The sequence below is a fragment of the Felis catus genome, chromosome B3, assembly GCF_018350175.1.
Source record: "Felis catus isolate Fca126 chromosome B3, F.catus_Fca126_mat1.0, whole genome shotgun sequence".
Lineage (NCBI taxonomy): Eukaryota > Metazoa > Chordata > Mammalia > Carnivora > Felidae > Felis > Felis catus.
The window spans coordinates 70,828,915-70,848,543 of NC_058373.1; the positions used below are offsets into that span (position 1 = coordinate 70,828,915).

The 19,629-nt window shown below is 36.9% G+C and overlaps 2 protein-coding genes across 2 annotated transcripts; both read right to left on the bottom strand.

The window, feature by feature from the left end:
* Positions 1-2,569: 2,569 nt before the first annotated feature.
* LOC101099303 (olfactory receptor 4S2-like) lies at positions 2,570-3,789 on the bottom strand. The gene has a single exon (XM_003987373.2). It carries the CDS (start codon positions 3,506-3,508, stop codon positions 2,570-2,572), a length of 939 nt encoding a protein of 312 aa, XP_003987422.1. The 5' UTR covers positions 3,509-3,789.
* Positions 3,790-15,981: 12,192 nt separating this feature from the next.
* LOC101099558 (olfactory receptor 4Q3) lies at positions 15,982-17,237 on the bottom strand. Its single transcript, XM_023256235.2, has one exon. It carries the CDS (start codon positions 17,196-17,198, stop codon positions 16,251-16,253), a length of 948 nt encoding a protein of 315 aa, XP_023112003.2. The 5' UTR covers positions 17,199-17,237; the 3' UTR covers positions 15,982-16,250.
* Between the last annotated feature and the right edge of the window lie 2,392 nt (positions 17,238-19,629).

Consider the following 19,629-nt stretch of genomic DNA (forward strand, 5'->3'; position numbering starts at 1 on the left):
CAGTACATCTTTTGTATCTGCAGACTTAAACCCTCCTGCTCTGAGTTTTCTTTTCATTGTTTCTTTTAAATTCTTCCCCTCTGTCTTCTCTGTTCTCCTGGGACAAATATGAGTTAAGTGTTTTACCTCTTGACTTGAATTTTCATATTCAGTTGTTTGGAGGTGACTGGATGGCTCAGTTGGTTAAGCATCCAGGTCAGGTCATGATCTCACAGTTTGTGAGATCGTGTCCCAAGTTGGGCTCTCTGCTGACAGTGCAGAGCCTGCTTTGGATTCTCTCTCTCTCCCTGCCTCTGCTCCCTCCTGCTCATTCTCTCTCTCTCTCTCTCTCTCTCTCTCTCTCTCTCTCTCTCTGTCTCTCAAAACAAATAAATAAACATTAAAACAAAAAGATATCAATGGTTTTTACAGTGAATTTGTGTTATCTCTGATTCCAAAATTCCCTTTTGCCTTCCTAACAGCTCACGTTTTACTTCAACTACCTTATGTATATTAAAGACTTAGGCACCAAAACTTTGACCAAAGGCAGAGATCAACAGAGCAGAGCTTACTGACTGCTGGGCTTCTGATCAAGGTTCTAGCAGAGAGGCAGCCATTCCATTTGTGATCTCCAAAGGAAGAATGTGAAAGACTTTTCTCTAACATAGTTTAATTTCTTAATGCAAAGATGTCAGTATTCTGTTTGTGAAGTGTATGCCTGTGTGAGCATCTGAGAGTGAGGGGTGAAAAGAAAAGGTGGTAGACTGAACCATTCCTTTCTCTTAATTGCCCTATAACTAGCCCTGAACCCCACTATCATCCTTGCCTGGTGCCCTGGCATCTCAAACATGTCAGGGATTCTGGGAGATAAATCTGTCTATTTCTCCTCAATATTCCTCTCAGTTGCTACTTTCATGTTAGCCTTCTCTCCTCTGCCTTATCAGTTACCCCGCCTTTGTCTTGTCTTTTCCAAACATATGTTGAAATCTTTTGTCTGCATCTAACTTCTGTCCTATTCGTGAGTCTAAACTTTTTTCTCGTTTGTTGTTATTGCTATTTTATTTAGATCTTAGGAGGAAAAAGGAAAACTCATGTAGCCCACAATTTTAAATATAAGTTCAGTATATTTGTTATTTTTTAAAAGGATAGAATGATCCTTTTTCACAGAGGAAAGGTAATATGAAAAATAACTATAGGGAAATGCAACAAAAGGTTAGTGGTGGTATTTTAATATTTTAATGGGGTCACCATAAATAATGTCGTCTCTGTTACTAAGGGAAAAAAGAAACAGTGGATACTGGGATAACAACAGGTAGACTCTGTCACAAATAGGTATTGTGCATCCAGCTCTGTGCCATACATAGGGAGTAGAAAAAAGGTAAGATATGTTATTTATATCATTAATAAATTACAGAAATGAGGTAAAATCCAGTAAGGGAACAAAAACTGGGAAAAAATGTCTGATACCATTTTATAAACCATATGGAGGTGTGCTTAAGGCACACAGAAAACAGATGTTTGATGAAAACAATCAGGGAAGAATTCTTGAAAGATATAGAGATATAGAAACAAGATTTAAAAAGTTCCTCAGAATAAAATTGCTTTTCTGAAGTACTGAGACCATCCAGCTATCCTCTGACCTTACTAAGAACACAACAGAAAAGAATCTATTCTGTCCCTTTCAAAAATTGAAAATAAATTTAACCAAAAATGTATAATATATCTCCTTGACTTAGTCATTGCAATAGTTCAAATGTCAATTCATTTTAGTTGTTTTAATTAGTCTGTTCTATGTATTGCAAAAATAAAAGTAGGATAACTTTTAGTACAAATAATATACTACTAGGATTATAGAGAGTATTCAAATTTTCCAACAGGATCTTTAAAAAATTGCTCCACACAAAATATGCAAAATGTACCACTTTTCCCCCTGTAAAGAAACAATCCTTTGGGCAGTTTATGAATGTACACTACTTCTTAATTGTATGCAGCGTATATTTCAATGTATGCATTTTCACTGCATTCTATGTATGTATTATCGTTATCTCTTTATGAATCCATTTCCCCTACTAGATTATATGATATTTGTGGGGAAAGACTAGGAAAGGAAAAAAGAAGGAAAAAAAAGAAGGAAGGAAAGAAAGGAGGAGGGAGGAAGAGAGGGAAGGGAGGGAGATTGGGAGACAAGGAGGCAGTTTCTGGGAAGTTAGCCTTCTGTTTTTAAGAGAAATGGTCAGATTCCTCAGAGATCTTTCTCTTGTAACATCATTCTACATTGTTGAATTATAGTTTAAGAAAGATTAATTTGAATTGAAGGGACATAAAGCAGTTAAAGAGATACTGGCTCAGAGTGTTTACTCTCCTACTCTAAAAGTAAGAGAGGATAAACCTTGACAGTATAGAAACCTAGACAGTATAGAAAGGCTTAAGTTTAGCCCACCTAAACATAGAAAAAAGAGTCTCAAATTATTCCTGGTTAAATGAAAAGTACAAGATAATTGAATTTTAAGGACTTTTCCTTAAAAATCATTAATAAGTTACAGATAATTGAAGGTATTAGCTAATTCTCTGATTTTGCAATTCTGACAAGCTATCCCTTCCCCTTTTCCTTCAAGGAGAACTTGCGACTCCATATCCGTTTCATGGCATTCTTTACATCCTCATTCCTCAGAGTATAGATGAGTGGGTTTAGCATTGGGGTAATGGTAGTATAAAACACAGACACAGCCTTATCCAGTGGGAAAGTAGTGGAGGGACGGAGATAAATAAATATACAAGGGACAAAGAAGAAAGTTACTACAGTGAAATGAGACCCACAGGTAGAGAGAGCCTTGCGCCGGCTCTCTGAAGATCGCTTACGGAGACTAAACAGAATGACCGTGTAGGAGGCCAGAAGAATGAGGAAACACCCCAGAGAGATGAGACCACTGTTGGCAACCACCAACATATTTACCAGGGTTGTATCAGCACAGGCAAGCTTTAGGACTGGGTGGACATCACAAAAGTAGTGGTCAATGACCTGATCATTGCAGAAAGGCAGCTGAAAGGTCAGAAGGGTCTGAACAAAGGAATGACCCAGGGCTCCTAACCAGGACAATGATGCCAGAACAATACAAACATTGGCACTCATGATGGTAGTATAGCGGAGAGGTTGGCAGATGGCAGCATAACGGTCGAAAGCCATAACAGTCAAAACAAAAATCTCCGCACACCCAAAAAAGTGGAAGGTAAACATCTGAGTTACACAGCCCCAGTAGGAAATGGTCTTTTTCTCAGAAATAAAGTCTGCAATCATCTTGGGTGCTGTGGCTGAGGAATAGGCAATGTCCACAAAGGACAGGTTACTGAGGAAGAAATACATGGGCGTTTGGAGCTGGGGATCAGAAAAGACCGTAAGCAAAATGAGCAGATTTCCCACCATGATCACGATGTAGAAGAGGAGAAATAAGGCAAAGAACATCAGTTGCATTCCAGGATCTTGGGAAAGTCCTAGGAATATAAATTCAGTGACATTATTAGCCACTTCCATGGGGACCCAGATGGTACTGGCTTGGTGGCTCTGGTTCTCTGCAAAAATAAATAAATATAAACCACTGTAAGCATGGTACAGCCTAAAGGAGAAGTCTTATTAAAATATTTAAGTGATGCTAAATATAGGAGAGTAAACTTCATATTTCTTGAGCATAGTCAATTTTCTTACCACATTATTGACTCACATTTGGTTTCTGTTACACTCAGACCTATAGTTCTTTTCTCTCAAATAATAATCTAGAGAATATGACGATTTTTTATTGGATTTAATGTTGTTCCCTAATCCTCCCTCTCTCTGTCTCTCTCTCTCTCGTATTGCCAGAAATTCTCTTTCAGATGGAAAATTTTAAATCAATTATTAAATAAATTTTTGAGGCTTAAGGTAAATATAAGAAGTCAGAATCCGAGATTTGATGCCAAATTTCTTAGATGGATCTTTTTTAACATAATGTACAGAGATCAACTTTAGAAGAATAACATTCTACTTAATCAAATGATAGACTTTTTAGTTTCTAAATTAGGTTGGGAGTTTCAATACAATTAAAGATTAAGTCATTTTTAGTGATGAACAACAGCAGAAACAGAGGTCTCCTGCTTACCAAAAACCCATGCTTATAAGTAACATCCTGGGAGTTTGAGTCCTAAGACTTGGTATCCATGTGAAAATTTCATTTTGCTTGTCAGTAAGGAATACGTGAAGAGTGGTCAACCTATACAGAGAAATGTTTTTCTCTATGTTGCTCTAAAGAGTTGAAAAGCTAAAACATACTGAGGCCCCTATCATTCTCAACCCCTTTGCCTTGAAATAGCCTTCTGTCCTTGTAATCATAGGTAAGAATCAGTAGTTAAATTTCCATACAGAAAAAGCTGTAAATGGTAAAGAATAAGTCTAACACCATTTTACAAACTATACACAGGGATGCTCAGGGAATACAGATAAAAATATTGAGTTAAAATTATCAGGGAAAAATTCTTGAAAGAGATAAATCATAAGACAGGATCTAAAGAACTTCCTCAGAATAAAAAATGGCTTTTCTGAAGCATTGCAAATTACTAGCTATCTTTCATCTTTGCTAGGAACACCTTTTTTCTGCCTGGATAGTGAAGCTGAGTGATTTAAGTTTGAACACCCCCACCAAATGGATTACTTTAAGTAAATCTATTTTCTCAATCTCAGTCTTCTCATTTATAAAAGATGGGTAACAAAAATTATTTTACTTCACAGAACTGTTACAGAAATAAAATGAGATCATTTGTGTAACTTTTTTTGTATTTATGAAGTGATTTACTTTGTCATTTGAGTCTGTGAAGTGTGGGATCTTTTTAGTAAGTAGAAGTTTTCATTTGATCTATTCATTATATAAAAATTATATAGAAAATATTAAAATTTATCCATAATTTTATTCCTGAGATAATAAACGATAATATCTGTCCATCTCCATGGTAGACATATTATTAATAGTGGTGATACTGGTAGTAAATATCTACTAAGCACTTTACTATGTGCAGGATTATATGCTAAACTATTAGCATATGTTACCCCATCTATCCTCACAGCAACATTTTAATTTCTATCTCCATTTTAAGGAGCACAAAATTTTGAAGAGATTAGGTAAATTATCTAGTAAAACACAGTCAGTGAAGAGGCTGGTATTTGAATTGAGACATTCTGATTCCAAAACCCACACAACACTCATCCCCCTAAATAAATAATAGGTAGAACAATAAGTGAAAAGATGATAATGCTAGATGATAGATAGATAGATAGATAGATGAAAGAAAGAACTAGAGATAGAAAAAGAAAGAAAGATAAACTTCTCATGAAAAGGAATTCCTTTTTTTAAAAAATCAACTGCGCTCTTATGGTGTAAAGTCCTTTGATTAGAGGATATGCTCCAAGTCCTTAACATCTTTGAATATTCTGACACTACAACAGCAAAGCCAAATTGTTCTCAGTTATAGCCAAATGGCAGAATCATAAGGGTTGAAAATCATTTAGGTAATAATAGAAAATTTCTATTGTACTTACTATTGTCTAAGTGGTAATAATTCATTTAATCCTCATAACATTCTTACAGTGTAGGCTATCATCATTATCCCCACTTCAGAGATGAGGAAACTGAAGCACAGAGAAAGTGCATAACTTGCCCAAGGTCACAGAGCTAGGTAATTGACAGAGTTGGTATTGGAACCTAGGCAAAAGGACTTTAAAGTTTATTTTATTTTTTTATTAATTTTATTTTTTTTTAATGTACATCCAAGTTAGCATATAGTGCAACAATGATTTCAGGAGTAGATTCCTTAGTGCCCCTTACCCATTTACCCCATCCTCCCTCCCACAACTCCTCCAGTAACCCTCTGTTTGTTCCCCATATTTAAGAGTCTCTTATGTTTTTGTCCCCCTCCCTGTTTTTATATTATTTTTGTTTCTCTTTCCTTATGCTCATCTGTTTTGTCTCTTAAAGTTCTCATATGATGCATACTCCTGGAGCTGTGGGACTGTGGGCATAAAGTCAGCATGCCTTCTTTCTCATTTAAAAGTCTTAAAATTTCTGTAATAGCCAAAAGACTCCTTTTCTGCTAATTGTGAAGGTTTTTTTGTTTTTTTGTTTTATTTTAAGTTTATTTATTTATTTTGAGAGAGAGAGAGTGGGGGAGGGGCAGAAAGAGAGGGAGGCAGAGAATCCCAATGCAGGGCTTGAACTCACGAACCATGAGAGAACCATGAGATCATGACCTGAGCTGAAGTCAAGACTTAGACTCTCAATGACTGAGCCACCCAGGCACCCCTAACTGTGAAATTTTGTAAAGCTGTATCCAGTACTTTGAGGCAAACACTACATTTACAACTGGCAAGATCATCACAACATTCAGAGTTTGTGCCCAACTTTGCTTAAACTTACACTGAGGATGTCATAAGCGATGTGGTACTGATAATCTTGATGTTATTTCATCGACATGTGTTGCCAGAGGAGGGGAGGCCCGCATGTAAACCAGCAATCCCAGGTCTAGAGGAGAGTCGGAGACACGTCTCCAGAGAAGGTCTTCACTGAGTGGAATGTTGGAAGGTGAATTAGAGTTAACCTGATGATGAAGAAGACTGCAGGGTGAGGGCACAGAAGACAGGGCAGGGCAGGAAGGACATTCCAGGCCTAATGGACTGGAATATATGAAGACAGTGTAAATCATCATAGCATCCCCACTGGGGAATTCCAACAGGTTTGACATGATTCAACACAGAATACATGAAAGCAAGTGTCAGGAAGTGAGGCTAAAAAGGAAGAGGAGCTCAGATCATAGTCTTGTATGTTAAGTTGAGGAGTTGGAACTTATTGTGAATGATTTGGCGGATCATGAAGAAAGATCACTCTAGCAGCAGGAGGGCAGCAGGAATAGGTGCTGAAGAGTAGCTGTTACAAAGAAGCCTGAAACCCAAGTTTCCTAGGTTCAAATTCAAGCTCCCCTATTTGTTCACATTAGGACTTTAGGAAAGTTACTTAACTTCCCTTTCCTCAGTTTTCTCAAGCGTTAAATGTAGATAAAAATACCACACAGCACTGGGGCGCCTGGGTGGCTCAGTTGGTTAAGCTTCTGACTTCTGCTCAGGTTATGATCTCACAATATGTGAATTAGAGCCCCACACAGGCTCTGTGCTGACAGCTTGAGGCCGGGAGCCTGCTTCAGATTCTGTGTCTCCCTCTCTCTCTGCCCCTCCCCCACTCACGCTCTGTCTCTCCTTCAAAAATAAATAAACATTAAAGAAAATTTTTTAAAGGAAATAGCACACAGCACATAATTGCTGTAAGGATTAGGTGTGTATCTTATGTAAAGCACTTATGTACATGGCACACTATAAGTGAACACATAATCATCATTCCCATCTTTGTGACCAGAGAATATGCTGACTGGAAGGAAGGAGAAAAGCCTGGATAGGAGTCATTGTAAGATGCTAAATTCCTTACTACATTCATCTCCTAATTCCCATTTATATGTATTTCCATGCTTTCCATTTTTACAAAACTAACCTACTGATGACACCCACTTTCTCAAATATATTCTTTGACTTAGAGTAGTAGCAGAAAATAGTGCATATTTTTTAATCACTTTAAGAGTTCAAGCAAGGATACCAAAGATGTTTGGGCAGCTACAGTATTCTTCTTGAGTAGTGACAATCTCAACTTTATCTGGGATCACCTCATAAGCTGATTAAGGTAATTCAAGTCTAAGACCAAGATCCTTCTACTATCTTTACTGGGAGAAAGAGAACAGGATTTAAAGATAGAACAACAGAGCCTGATTCAACAGCTCTGCCTCTTACAGGCTATGTGATCTTAACACCATTTTCCTTACTTCTATTAACTTCAGAGTCCTCTCCTGTGAAAGAATAATGCCACACATGGTAAGGATCAAATTAATTAATGGACACTAAAACAACAAGTTACCTGTAAAACTAAGTCATAATCATTTCAGTGAAAAAAATTCAGAAGCATCAGTATCCAATGTCTGAACACTGTGGACCAGGGCTTGTATGGGACTCATCAGCATTTCCACTGGTCTGTACAGGTTCTTAGGTCAAATTTTGTCTCTCAGATAATGCCAAAGAATATACACTAGTTATAATGGTACCTCTGCTGTTAAAGAAATAAGATCGCTCATTTATTTAACTCCATAAGCCCACTTGAATTATTTCAAATAAAATAAATAGCAAGACTGCAGTGCCCTGAAATTCTCTAAGAAAGAGATTTAGTCTTAGTTTCTTCTGTGAACAATTTGCAAAGAACAGGGATCAAATATTCTGTTTCTTCTTCCTAACACCAAGTTCCATCCCATGGCGAGTTCTTTGTGCAATAGTATCCTTGACATCAATATCCCTCATAGAGACATGTACACAGAAAACATGTATGTTTTCATGCCTCTGGTCATTTGACATCATTTTATTACCTGTAGATACTTTGAACTTTTACCTATAGAAAAATTTAAAGTCCTAATTTATCCTGTCCCTCTAATTGTCTACAATTGAGAAAGAAACTTACTAATTATGTGTGGAACTGAGAGATAAGGAATAATAATCTGAATAAGGCTTCAAAACAACTTGCAAATGTGTTAATGTAACACCATGTAGGTTATTTAAGGTACCATCCATATCATCTTCTATATTTCAGGCAACACCAATATTTATTTATCCTTTCACTTAATAAATATTTATTGAGCACATTCTCTGTGTCTGGTGTTATGCCGTGAATATAAAAAAGATAAGTAAAACCCAATACCTGACATAGTCATTCATTTTAGAGTAATATGTTTAAAAGGCCTTCTCAAATCCTCTTACATTGAACCATAACTTATGTAAAAAATTATACTTACATAGATAAAAAAAATATTAGTGATTACTTGACTTTATTCCACTCATCTAACCATGAGTGAAACTAGTGAAGTGTAAGAGGAAATTGAATTATGTAGGCTGCACTGCTAGTGATAAAGCTAGAACTAAATTCCAACTGAAATAATATTGATACACACCTTAAACTACAGCAAACTATTTCCTAAATCACTTAAAAGAATTATTATAACAGATGTTGTAAGTGGATGAAGAATTTAATGATTTCTCTTTATCCCTGAATATGATTTGAATCAATGAAAATTGCCCTTACCTCTCACCCTGGTTGTTAACTTATCATTACAGATGGGAAACTTACTCTGGCTGTCTTCTTGAGTGTGGTCCCACGACATGGATTTGGACAACCTGAGATCTTCTTAGATCAATAAACCTTTCTGAGATGGAAATGTGATCTATATCTAGATATTCACGCTAAAAGATTGAAATGTGTACAGTGATGTTTCTCTTATGTGTGTGTTGCATTTCACAAGACGATTATGCCTACAGCCTGAGAAGAGGTCCTGTTTGTTCATTTGTTCTCTCCTTCTTTCTCTCAGGATTTTATGAGCTTATAGCCATGCCATGGCTTCTGATCTTGGTCTGTAAGACTTTATTTCTGTATTCCTGGCTGCCAGGAGAAAGAAACTGTCAGCAATCTTTATGCATCATCAGAGTCCTGAGGGAATGGCTGGCCAGGTGATTAGGTAGCATCTAGAGAGTATTATTAGGCAGGAAAGTGCCAAGTATAATTCCCATTAAGTGACCCCTTGTAAAACCATATGAAGGCTACTTGGCAAATTGATAGTTAAAAATAAGCAGGCCATTTTTTGCAGCTTTGCACAATTTACTCATAGCTAAAGTTGGGGCAAAGGAAACTTGGTGATGCTCAGTATCACTATATTGGACCACTAACCCAAGTATATTAGTTTATAAAACTATTAAAGTGTTTTCATTTAAAAATTCATTTTAAAAACTACTGAAGCTCAACTACACAAGCAAAATGTTTAATTTAGTGACACAGTAAAGATACTGCCTCAGTCCTATTATTACATGCATGAGTTTCTAAGAACTTAGGTCAAGGGGGCTTGACAAAAATTGAGGATTACACCTCTGCCCTCTAGTATAAAATGTGTTATTGAATTGCAGCATGAACTTCTAGGTCATGCCTAAAGTTCTGTGTGTTTGAATGGCACAACCACAACAAGAGAAAATACAGTAATTCAAATAGCATTCACCTCAGTTAGGGTGCTTTTCTAAGGCAGAAAGGATGATCACATTGCAGCCTAGAAAGGCCTTTTGTTGTTGTCAGCAACAGTTTATTGTCCCATGACTCTAGGTTATAAATAAAGGGGCTGTTCAGACAAGGAATGGCTAACTGTGAGCATACTGTTTTCACTGGATTCCCCACTCAAATTCTTTTTGAGATGAAAAATTGTCATGTGCTTCTCTCTCTTTCTTCCTTATCTTTCTTTTCTTTCCTTTCTTCCTCCCTCCCTTTCTTCCTGCCTAAGTTCCTTCTTTTATTTCATTTCCTTCATTCCTTTCTTTAAAAACACATTTAGCCAGACAAAGAAAGACAAGTGTTGTATGATTTCATTTATATGTGGAGTCTAAAAAAGCCAAACTTGTAGAAACAGAGAGTAGAATGGTAGTTACCAAGGGTGGGGGTGGGAGAATTCAGGAGATGTTGTGAAGGGGAACAAGCTTACAACTAGAAGATCAATAAGTTCTAGAGATCTAATGTACAACATACCAACTGTAGTCAATAATTACTTCAAAACTGCTAAGAGATTAGATCTGAAATGTTCTTCCCACAGAAAAGAAATAATAATAACATGATGTGATAGAAGAGTTGGCCAAAGTTATAGTAGTAACCATGTTGCAATATATAAACATCAAACTAACATATTTTACATGTTAAAATCACAAAATGTTATAGGTCAATTATATCTCAATTTGGAAAAAAAAAAAAAACCTTATCAAGAATTTATTGGCACTGGGCACCATGCCAGACACTCCAGATACAACAACCACTGAATAATGGGGCAGCCCAATGAGTGAGGGAACAAAAGTGCAATAACTATGGTGTGTGTTATGCTGATGAGAGATAAGCACACCAAGCTATGAGAATTCATATGAGGACCAATAAATGAAACTCTACAAGGACAGGCTCAGAGATGACTTGCAAGAAAATAAGACTCTTAATCTAAGTACTGAAGGCAAGAAGTAGGTCACTAATTCCAGCAGAGGCAGCAACATCTTCAGAGGCATGAAGATATGAGGAGAACAGCAAGTAGTTTACAGGCTCAAGCAACGCGACAGGACTGAAACCATAAGGGAGGACTGGGACCATGACTTGGTCTCAGAACAAGCGTAGTCAGTAGACCTGAGCCCAAGGTTTAGAGTGGTACTGTAGCCCAGTGAATAATGTGGGGACTCCTAGGCATTACCCTAGATTTTCTTATCCCCACGTATACTCTATGTCCCTACAGATTCCATGATAATATTTGTACCAGAGTCTAGGACAAGATACAACTTTCAGATAAGAAACTATATATCTAAAGAAAAAAAGAGGACAAGATTGATAGGGACAGGAAATACTTATTCACTTAAGAGAGGAAGCAGACTGTACTGTGAGTGTTTACATTATAGATTTCACCATTTTCTCTAAGTAAAAGAATCTCACCAGGTGCTTTGTTTATGGGATAATTACAAAAAGCGTCTTGGAAACATAATAAGCATAAAGATAATAATAACTAAAAGTACAATAAATAAAAAATGGATAACTTAGATAAGCCTATTCATTAAGGAAAAACTACTGAAATGTAATCTAATAAAACAAATATAAATAAAATATGGAGTTTAGCTAATAGTATGCATCAGCTTTGGCTCATTAGTTCTGACAAATATGCCATATCATGTAAGATGTTAACAATAGGAGAAATGGTGCAAGCTGTACAGAAACTCTGTACTATCTTTGTAACTTTTCTATACATTTAATTAACCAGAACATTTCAAAAACACTTAAAATGTGATTTTTAACATAATTTTGAGAGTGCACATATTGCCCAATATGACATTTCGTGTCAAGGTTGGTTTCAATGTCAATGGGGGAGTTACCAGGGATTTTACTATCATATGGCATGGATCTGGAGTCAAAAACTCTTAATTCATCTTTCTGTCCTGTGATTCTTCAGGATCAAACAATTGTACAGTCTTCTTTCAGCCTCTATTTCCCTTTTAACATAAAATATAATAGTAATGGTAACATAAGCAGTCAATACTTACTGAGTTCTGTCTTATGCAGAAATGCTTGTTAGGGCTTTACAAGTACTATTTTGTGTTGCTTTCCTGAGAACCTTATGCTCTGTACGCTATTATTGTCCTCACTGTATACTCAAAGGAGCATTGAGAGATTAAGTTCCTTGTGCCCTAGTAAGTGGTGAGCTGGGCATGATGAAGCTGTCTCACACCAGGGTCCACACTTCTGACTTACTCTCTCCTCTGTGCTCTATTCTCCCCAATTATCTGGACTTACATACTGTCTTAGAATGCTCTTCACATTCCTCTGGTGTTTATTGGGAGACTTCATAATTAGATATTTGGGCAGTCTGTTGATGTTTGGTGGAACACCCAAATGGCAAGATGTCTACCGCATTTCCAGACACACAAGAGGCACTCTGGAAATAGTTGTTAAAATAATAAATGGATAATAGATTAATCATGAATTAATGAATTAATAATGAGTGAATGAATATTAAAAGATCAAAAAAATCACCAAGAGTTGTTTATCAGAGGATTATCTCCAAGGAAATGTTTTCTATAAATGAAAAGTAAATGTGTGGCACTGGGGTGGCTCAGCCAGTTGTGTCTGACCAGCTCAGGTCATGATCTCACAGTGTCTGAGTTCAAACCCTGCATCTAGCTCTCTGCTGTCAGTGCAGAGCTCTTCAGATCCTCTGTTCCCCTCTCTCTCAGCTCCACCGCCACTCATTCTCTCACTCTCTCTTTTTTCTCTCTCTCCATCTCCCTCCCTCAAAAATAAACATTGAAAGAAAGAGAGAAAGAGAAAGAGAGAGAGAAAGGAAGGAAGGAAGGAAGGAAGGAAGGAAGGAAGGAAGGAAGGAAGGAAGGAAGGAAGGAAGGAAGGAAGGAAAAGAGAAAGAGAGGGAGGGAGGAAGAAAGAAAGAAAGAAAGAAAGAAAGAAAGAAAGAAAGAAAGAAAGAAAGAAAGAAAGAAAGAAAGAAAGAAAGAAAGAAATATAGATATAGATATAGATATATAGTGGTGGCATGCTGACTTCTCTCCAATAATACTTTGTAGTTTCTAGGGCCCTTAAAGGGAGAAATTTGACAAAGGGAAGTGGGATTTTGTCTTCTTTTTTTTTAATTGTTTTTAATGCTTATTTTTGAAAGAGAGAGAGAGAGAGAGAGAGCGAGCAAGCACAAGTGGGGAAGGGACAGAGAGAGAGGGAGACAGAATCCAAAGCAGGCTCCAGGCTCTGAGCTGTCCACATAGATCCTGATGCAGGTCTCGAACTCACGAACTGTGACATCATGACCTGAGCCAAAGGCAGATGCTTAACTGACTAAGCCACCCAGGCACCCTGGAAGGAGGATTTTCTTACCACATTGGCCCATTCACAATGTGTACTTTGGAGCTAGTTTACAAATGTGAAATCTTACTTTCCATGTGTTCTGGAAATATTAAGTCAATAATCCTCTCATGATATGATAAACCAGGCTTGTCTTTGTCTCCTTTCAGTTATTTCAGTACCCCCTCAAAGGACCACATGATCTGGAAACAGGGGGCAGACCTACCCCAAATATCCATGGGACCCAGAGCAAGAATACAAATGCAGCCCAAATAACATATGGCTAACAGCTTTAAATCAAGGTAACAAAATTTAAATAAACTAAAATTTTCATACTCAGAGAACAATATTCTCATACTCTCATATTTGCTACAAAATCCTCAGACTCCTTGAATTTGTACACCAGAATGGTAGTGTGGAAAGAGCAAGCTTTGGCCCTTAGTCCCCAGCCCACCTCTTCTTCTGGCTCTAAAGCCCAACACAAGAGGTCTCTCATGTATGAATATGGACTCTGAAGCCCAGATTTCCAGGCTCTGTCCCCTACTTTACACACAGTGCCCTCAACCTGAAGGTTCCCATGCCAGTGATATGGTCTGTCCTCAGGGGGATAGACCCAAAGAAGAGGCTCAGGCAGGCCCTGGAAGTAGGCTCAAGGCATTTAAGAAGAGAACTCTGGAGATGATAGCAATTGTGTACAGTCTGAAAAATAGAAATGTTATCAACTTATTAATAAAGAGAATTTTAATATAGATAATGGATTAAGCAACTATTGGAGGATTAATAATGCAAAAGGAAACACACACAAGTCTTGCTTTTCTGAATATAATGCTACCAATCCCAGATATGAACAGGACATTTGAAATGATTTCACAAGACTCTAAATTTTGCTAGGAAAGAGGAACATTAGAAAAAGGGAGGTTGCATCCAGCTGATATGAAAAGAAAGCCTGGAATTTCATGTCCCTGAAATGTGTCTGGCTAACCCACAACACCACTTAAATATTCTTGTCAACTCACACATTACTCTGTAGCTAACAATGTCCTGCTGTCTGCTCTTCTAGATGTTCACTACAGGCAAAGGACCTCTGTAGAAATGTTGTGGAGTGAAAGAGAAGAGTATGATCCATACCAGGGATACTAACCCACTCAAACTATCAAGAAATCATCCAAGCTCTTATATGACCACAGGCATTGCAATTTACCTAGTAAATCTTAATATTAGGTGGAATTTCGAATATTCTTTCCTTAGTTATGTTTTTTAGCTAAGTGATTTAAAAAACCCTCTCTACTGCAACTGATCAGGAAATAAGTGGGTACATACAAAAATATTGCTAAAAACCCATAATTAAAGTATTATTTAGTAAATAGAATTAATACCCTTCCACAGACATAAAAAGTTGCAAAGATCCTTATGCCAGAAATAGATAACCTTAAACATAAATGTTTTGTGCATGTTTTTAGTGATCTCCTACCTCTGAAGTTCCTCTCTAGATAAAACACAAAATATACAATTAGTCCATCTAATTAAGGTAAAGACTTTCTGGAAAGAAAAATATTAGCTTAATCTTAATTATCTAAAATTCCTACTTTCCTACTTGATCATATTTTTTCTGAGTGATCTTATGAAAGTCATTTAATAAATCTGCTTGTTTGTAAAATTGAAGTTGAATAATATTACCTACTCCGCAAAGTACTTTTGAGACTTAGAGGTAATAACTATGAGTACTTTAAACCACAGTTCATTTCTTCACCCCTCCCCTTACAGGTCAGATCTCTTAAACATTATGATCAGTTGAAGAGCTAGCTTATCAACTTGTCCCAATGTGATTCCACCCAAAGAGACACTCAAGAGGAATGGCATGCCTCCTCTAGAGAAGCCTCCACAGCAGGACACTAGGAGTTTCCATCACCTGGCACTTCCTTCCCTTCACACGTAAGCTTCACTAAGAGCATTGCTCACTATGCGAGTTGAATTCAAGTGCATTTCTAAATTTGGCACAATATAAAACATAGTTCCTGGGTGAACATCAATATGTGGGGTGGTTAGTGCTATTTCATGTTTTGTTAGAGACAAGATGAAAGGGATTCACACTACTTCAGAAGAGACTCTGATGATATATCAGAAGGAACTTCCTGAGACTAGGAGTTGTTACAGCCAGAGGACCAGGACAAAAAAAAAGGTGATGGGATACCTTCTTTCATTTGAAGAGAATTTAAAAGTAAAATGAGGGGCCCCTGGTTGGCTCAGTGGGTTAAGTGTCCAACTTGATTTCAGCTCAGGTCATGACCTCATAGTTCCTGAGTTCTAGCCTTGCATCAGGTTCTGTGCTGACAGTGCAGAGCTTGCTTGAGATTCTCTCTCTCCCCCCCCCCTATCTGCCCCTCCCTTGCTCACACTCACTTTCTCTCTCTCAAAATAAATAAATACATAAATTTAAAAAAAGGATTGTTTAAAAAATAAAATAAAAAATCAAAGTGAAATGACTTAAATAAAGACTAGTTATAGACAAAAGGATAGAAGAGTTGGACTTTCAAGGTGTCCTCTTGAGCCTAGTACTCAATTCCTGGGCCATTACACATTCCTGACTTCCCTATTTAATATTTGACATTTGACAAAGTCACTATGCCTCAATAGCAATCAATAGCAATTATAATGTTTATGCTGGATTTTATACCAAAGTCATCAAATTGGTTTCATGCATGTACTCATGTACAGGATGAGTCAAGAATGTCCCAAGAAAGTTATGTTTTATAAATCACATCTTCCTGTTCATCCTTTAACATGGCAGAAGGATGCCACATGCTTTTTTCTCAGCTTCTTCATGACAGTCTTCATTTCAGCATTTCTGAGTGTGTAGATGAGAGGATTCAACATAGGTGTGATCACTGTGTAAAAGACAGAGAATACCTTATCCACGGAGAAGCTGCAGAAAGGCCTCAGGTAGATGAATACACATGGCACAAAGATCAGGCTGACCACTGTTAGGTGGGAGGCACAGGTAGAGAGTGCCTTGCTGTGGCCCTGACGGAAGCGAGTTCTCACGGTGATGAGGATGATGGCATAAGAGAACAGCAAGACCAAAAAGCAGACGAGAGATAACAGACCACTATTTGAGACCATCAGTACCTCTACTACATATGTGTCCGTGCACGCTAGCTTGATGACCTGTGGGACATCACAGTAGAAGTTGTCCAGTTCAGTGGGACCACAGAAGGGCAGCTGTATGACCAGCGTGACCTGTGTGATAGAATGGATGAAACCCCCACACCAACAGGCAAAAACCAACTGAAAGCAGAGCTGACGATTCATGACTGTCAAGTAGTGCAAAGGATTACATATGGCAACATACCTATCATAGGCCATGACTGTCAGCAGAAACATCTCACTGGCTCCCAGAAAGTGCAGGAAGTAGATCTGGGCCAAGCATCCTGAAAAAGAGATGATCTTGTCTTGCTGTAGGAAATCTCCTAACATCTTGGGCACGGTAACACAGCTCAGGCATAGGTCAATGAAGGACAGATGGCCCAAAAAATAGTACATAGGAGATTGGAGCAGGTGAGCATCAGCTCGCACTGTTACAATTATCAAGAGGTTTCCCAAAACAACAGTCATGTAAAAAAACAAAAATATTAAGAAGAGAAATAGCTGTAGCTCCCAAGAGGATGATAGGCCCAGAAGAACAAATTCTGTCACTTTAGAATCATTTCTTTTTTTCATCAAGTCAAGAATACCAAGTGACCTAGAGAAAGAAGAATTAAATTGGAAGAAGAAAGATTTAACTTAGACAAAAATTTATATATATATATATATATATATATATATATATATATATATATATATATATATATGATTTGGGGTCTGGTGTTTATGGAATCATATTCCAAGATGAAAAACCTTTTTTAAAAAATTTTTTTAATGTTTATTCATTCTTGAAAGACACAGCATGAGTGTGGGAGACACAAAGTGAGAGAAGGAGACACAGAATCCGAAGTAGGTTCCAGGCTCTGAGCTCAGCACAGAGCCCAATGCGGGGCTCAAACTCATGCACAGTGAGATCATGACCCAAGCCACAGTTGGACGCTTAACCAACTGAGCCACCCAGGCGACCCCAACATGAAAAATCTTAAGCAATTTCTGTGAGGTAGGAAATATATATTCTGTATAAATAGAACAAGAAATATATTCCTGTATAAATAGAACATTGCATTCGTTCCAACCCTTCATTCCTATAATGCTTTTAAGTTACATTTACAACAAACTAGGGAGGGAGAAAATTACCTGGGCATGAGGTGATGAGAACGTGAAAATCATTCCATTTTTGTAAGAGACAAAACTATAGCCTTTAATGGCAAGAGTTCTGGAATAAAGTCTAGATCCAATGCCCAACTCAACCACTCACCAATTCAGTGACCTCAGGCAAGGTATCAAACCCAAGTTTCATTCTTTGTTTATTCAATCTAATATAGGCATAATAATATCTTCCAGGGTTGTTTTGAGAATCAAATATAATCTATGAATAAAATGCACTTAAATAAAAAATTACTTAACTCCCTAAAGTGGGGCAGTATTTCTTATTAATCTCTATACTTACACCACAATGCTTACTGTGTAATAATTTATCAAATTGAAAGAATAATGCTTTGTACTATAAATTACTATACTGTACAAAGTTAGTAACTATTATAAATGCACATGTTAAGAAACAAATTATTTAGGGAGGATTGAAAAGAAGCTCATGTTCTTTGTTTTTATTTATTATCATAGGTGATGGAGGTTGGAAAATTTGTAGACACTGGGTAACAGGAAATTAAATCTTTGTCTTTAAAGTTTAAGGAATCATCTAACTTAAGATGAGTAGGATAGTGGCTAGAACACACTAATCACCAAAAGCAGAGACCAAGGGCAATGATCCTTATCATTGAGACAGTTACAAAAGAGGCTCATTATGACCCATTTCTTAGGAAAGGATAATGAGGGAAGTCAGAATTATGCTGCTTTTGGACTTTTCAACAACCATAGGTACACTTAAAAGAAATAAAGTGTACACTACGATATTGTTTTATCCATTTTCTCCTTCTCTACATTTACATTTACTTGCAATATTGGGTGAGAATATCTCAGATTACAAATAAAAAAATCAGGGAACATTGGTACATTCTTTCCATTGAAGTGGTTAAGAATTAGCAGATGTTTCTCTGTCTAGATTAGATTTTCAGTCTAGAACTAGCTCTTGGTAAAATATTGAGACAAAATTTGTATTTTTCTGTCTTCAGTCTCAGTTATGCACTCCAGGTTGTACTTGGTTCTCTCAAATAAGTCAGGTAAAGTTATCTGATAATTATTCAGATAATCCAAAAATAAGAATTCTTAATACCAAGAAATTTTGCTTTACACATTGTTTCAAGATAAGCAAGTGAGAGAGAGATTTGGGGCCAAAGGAACTTTTGGATGTCTTGATCATACGACATATGTGACCATCCTCTTCACCTGCCTATATCAGGTGCCCAGGTGCATCTAATTCTACAATCTGATAAATAATGGAGGAAACAATCTCACTCTGTAGATGCATTTTGGAAAACAAAACAAAGCAAAAAAGACAGGAAACCATTTTCTGTCATATGTACAGCCCTACTTGAACTCTAATAGAATGGAAGTTTCCCAGTCCTCTTTGGATATACCAAAGATTGTGAATTTCCATATGGAAATGGCAATCTGGTGTTCTTTCCAATTATCTAAAATATTTAATTAGACGAGGTCAAGTTTTCATTGAAATTCTGCATCTAATTTCAAACCTCATCTTTGGAAAATTAGAAAGAGCCTGAGAAAGAACAACCAAAATTATTTTTTAAAAATTCAAAAGAGGTTTCTGAAAACAAGGAAGAAAAAAACAAGTGGAAAAGCAGAATCCAAAGCATTCTTATAATTTATGGCTGAGTAATAATGTGATTATTTCCTAATGTGAAAACAATATGCAAAGGGTAGTCACTTGTATTACACACTTATTATTTCCATAGGACAGATATAAAGATAAGCTTGTACTAAAACAGACAAAATTAAACCAATCAGAAGGGTAGATTAAGAGTATGTAAAAAATGTTAAAACCTAATTACTCCAAAACATTGTTAAGTCTTAGTCTATGATCTAACTT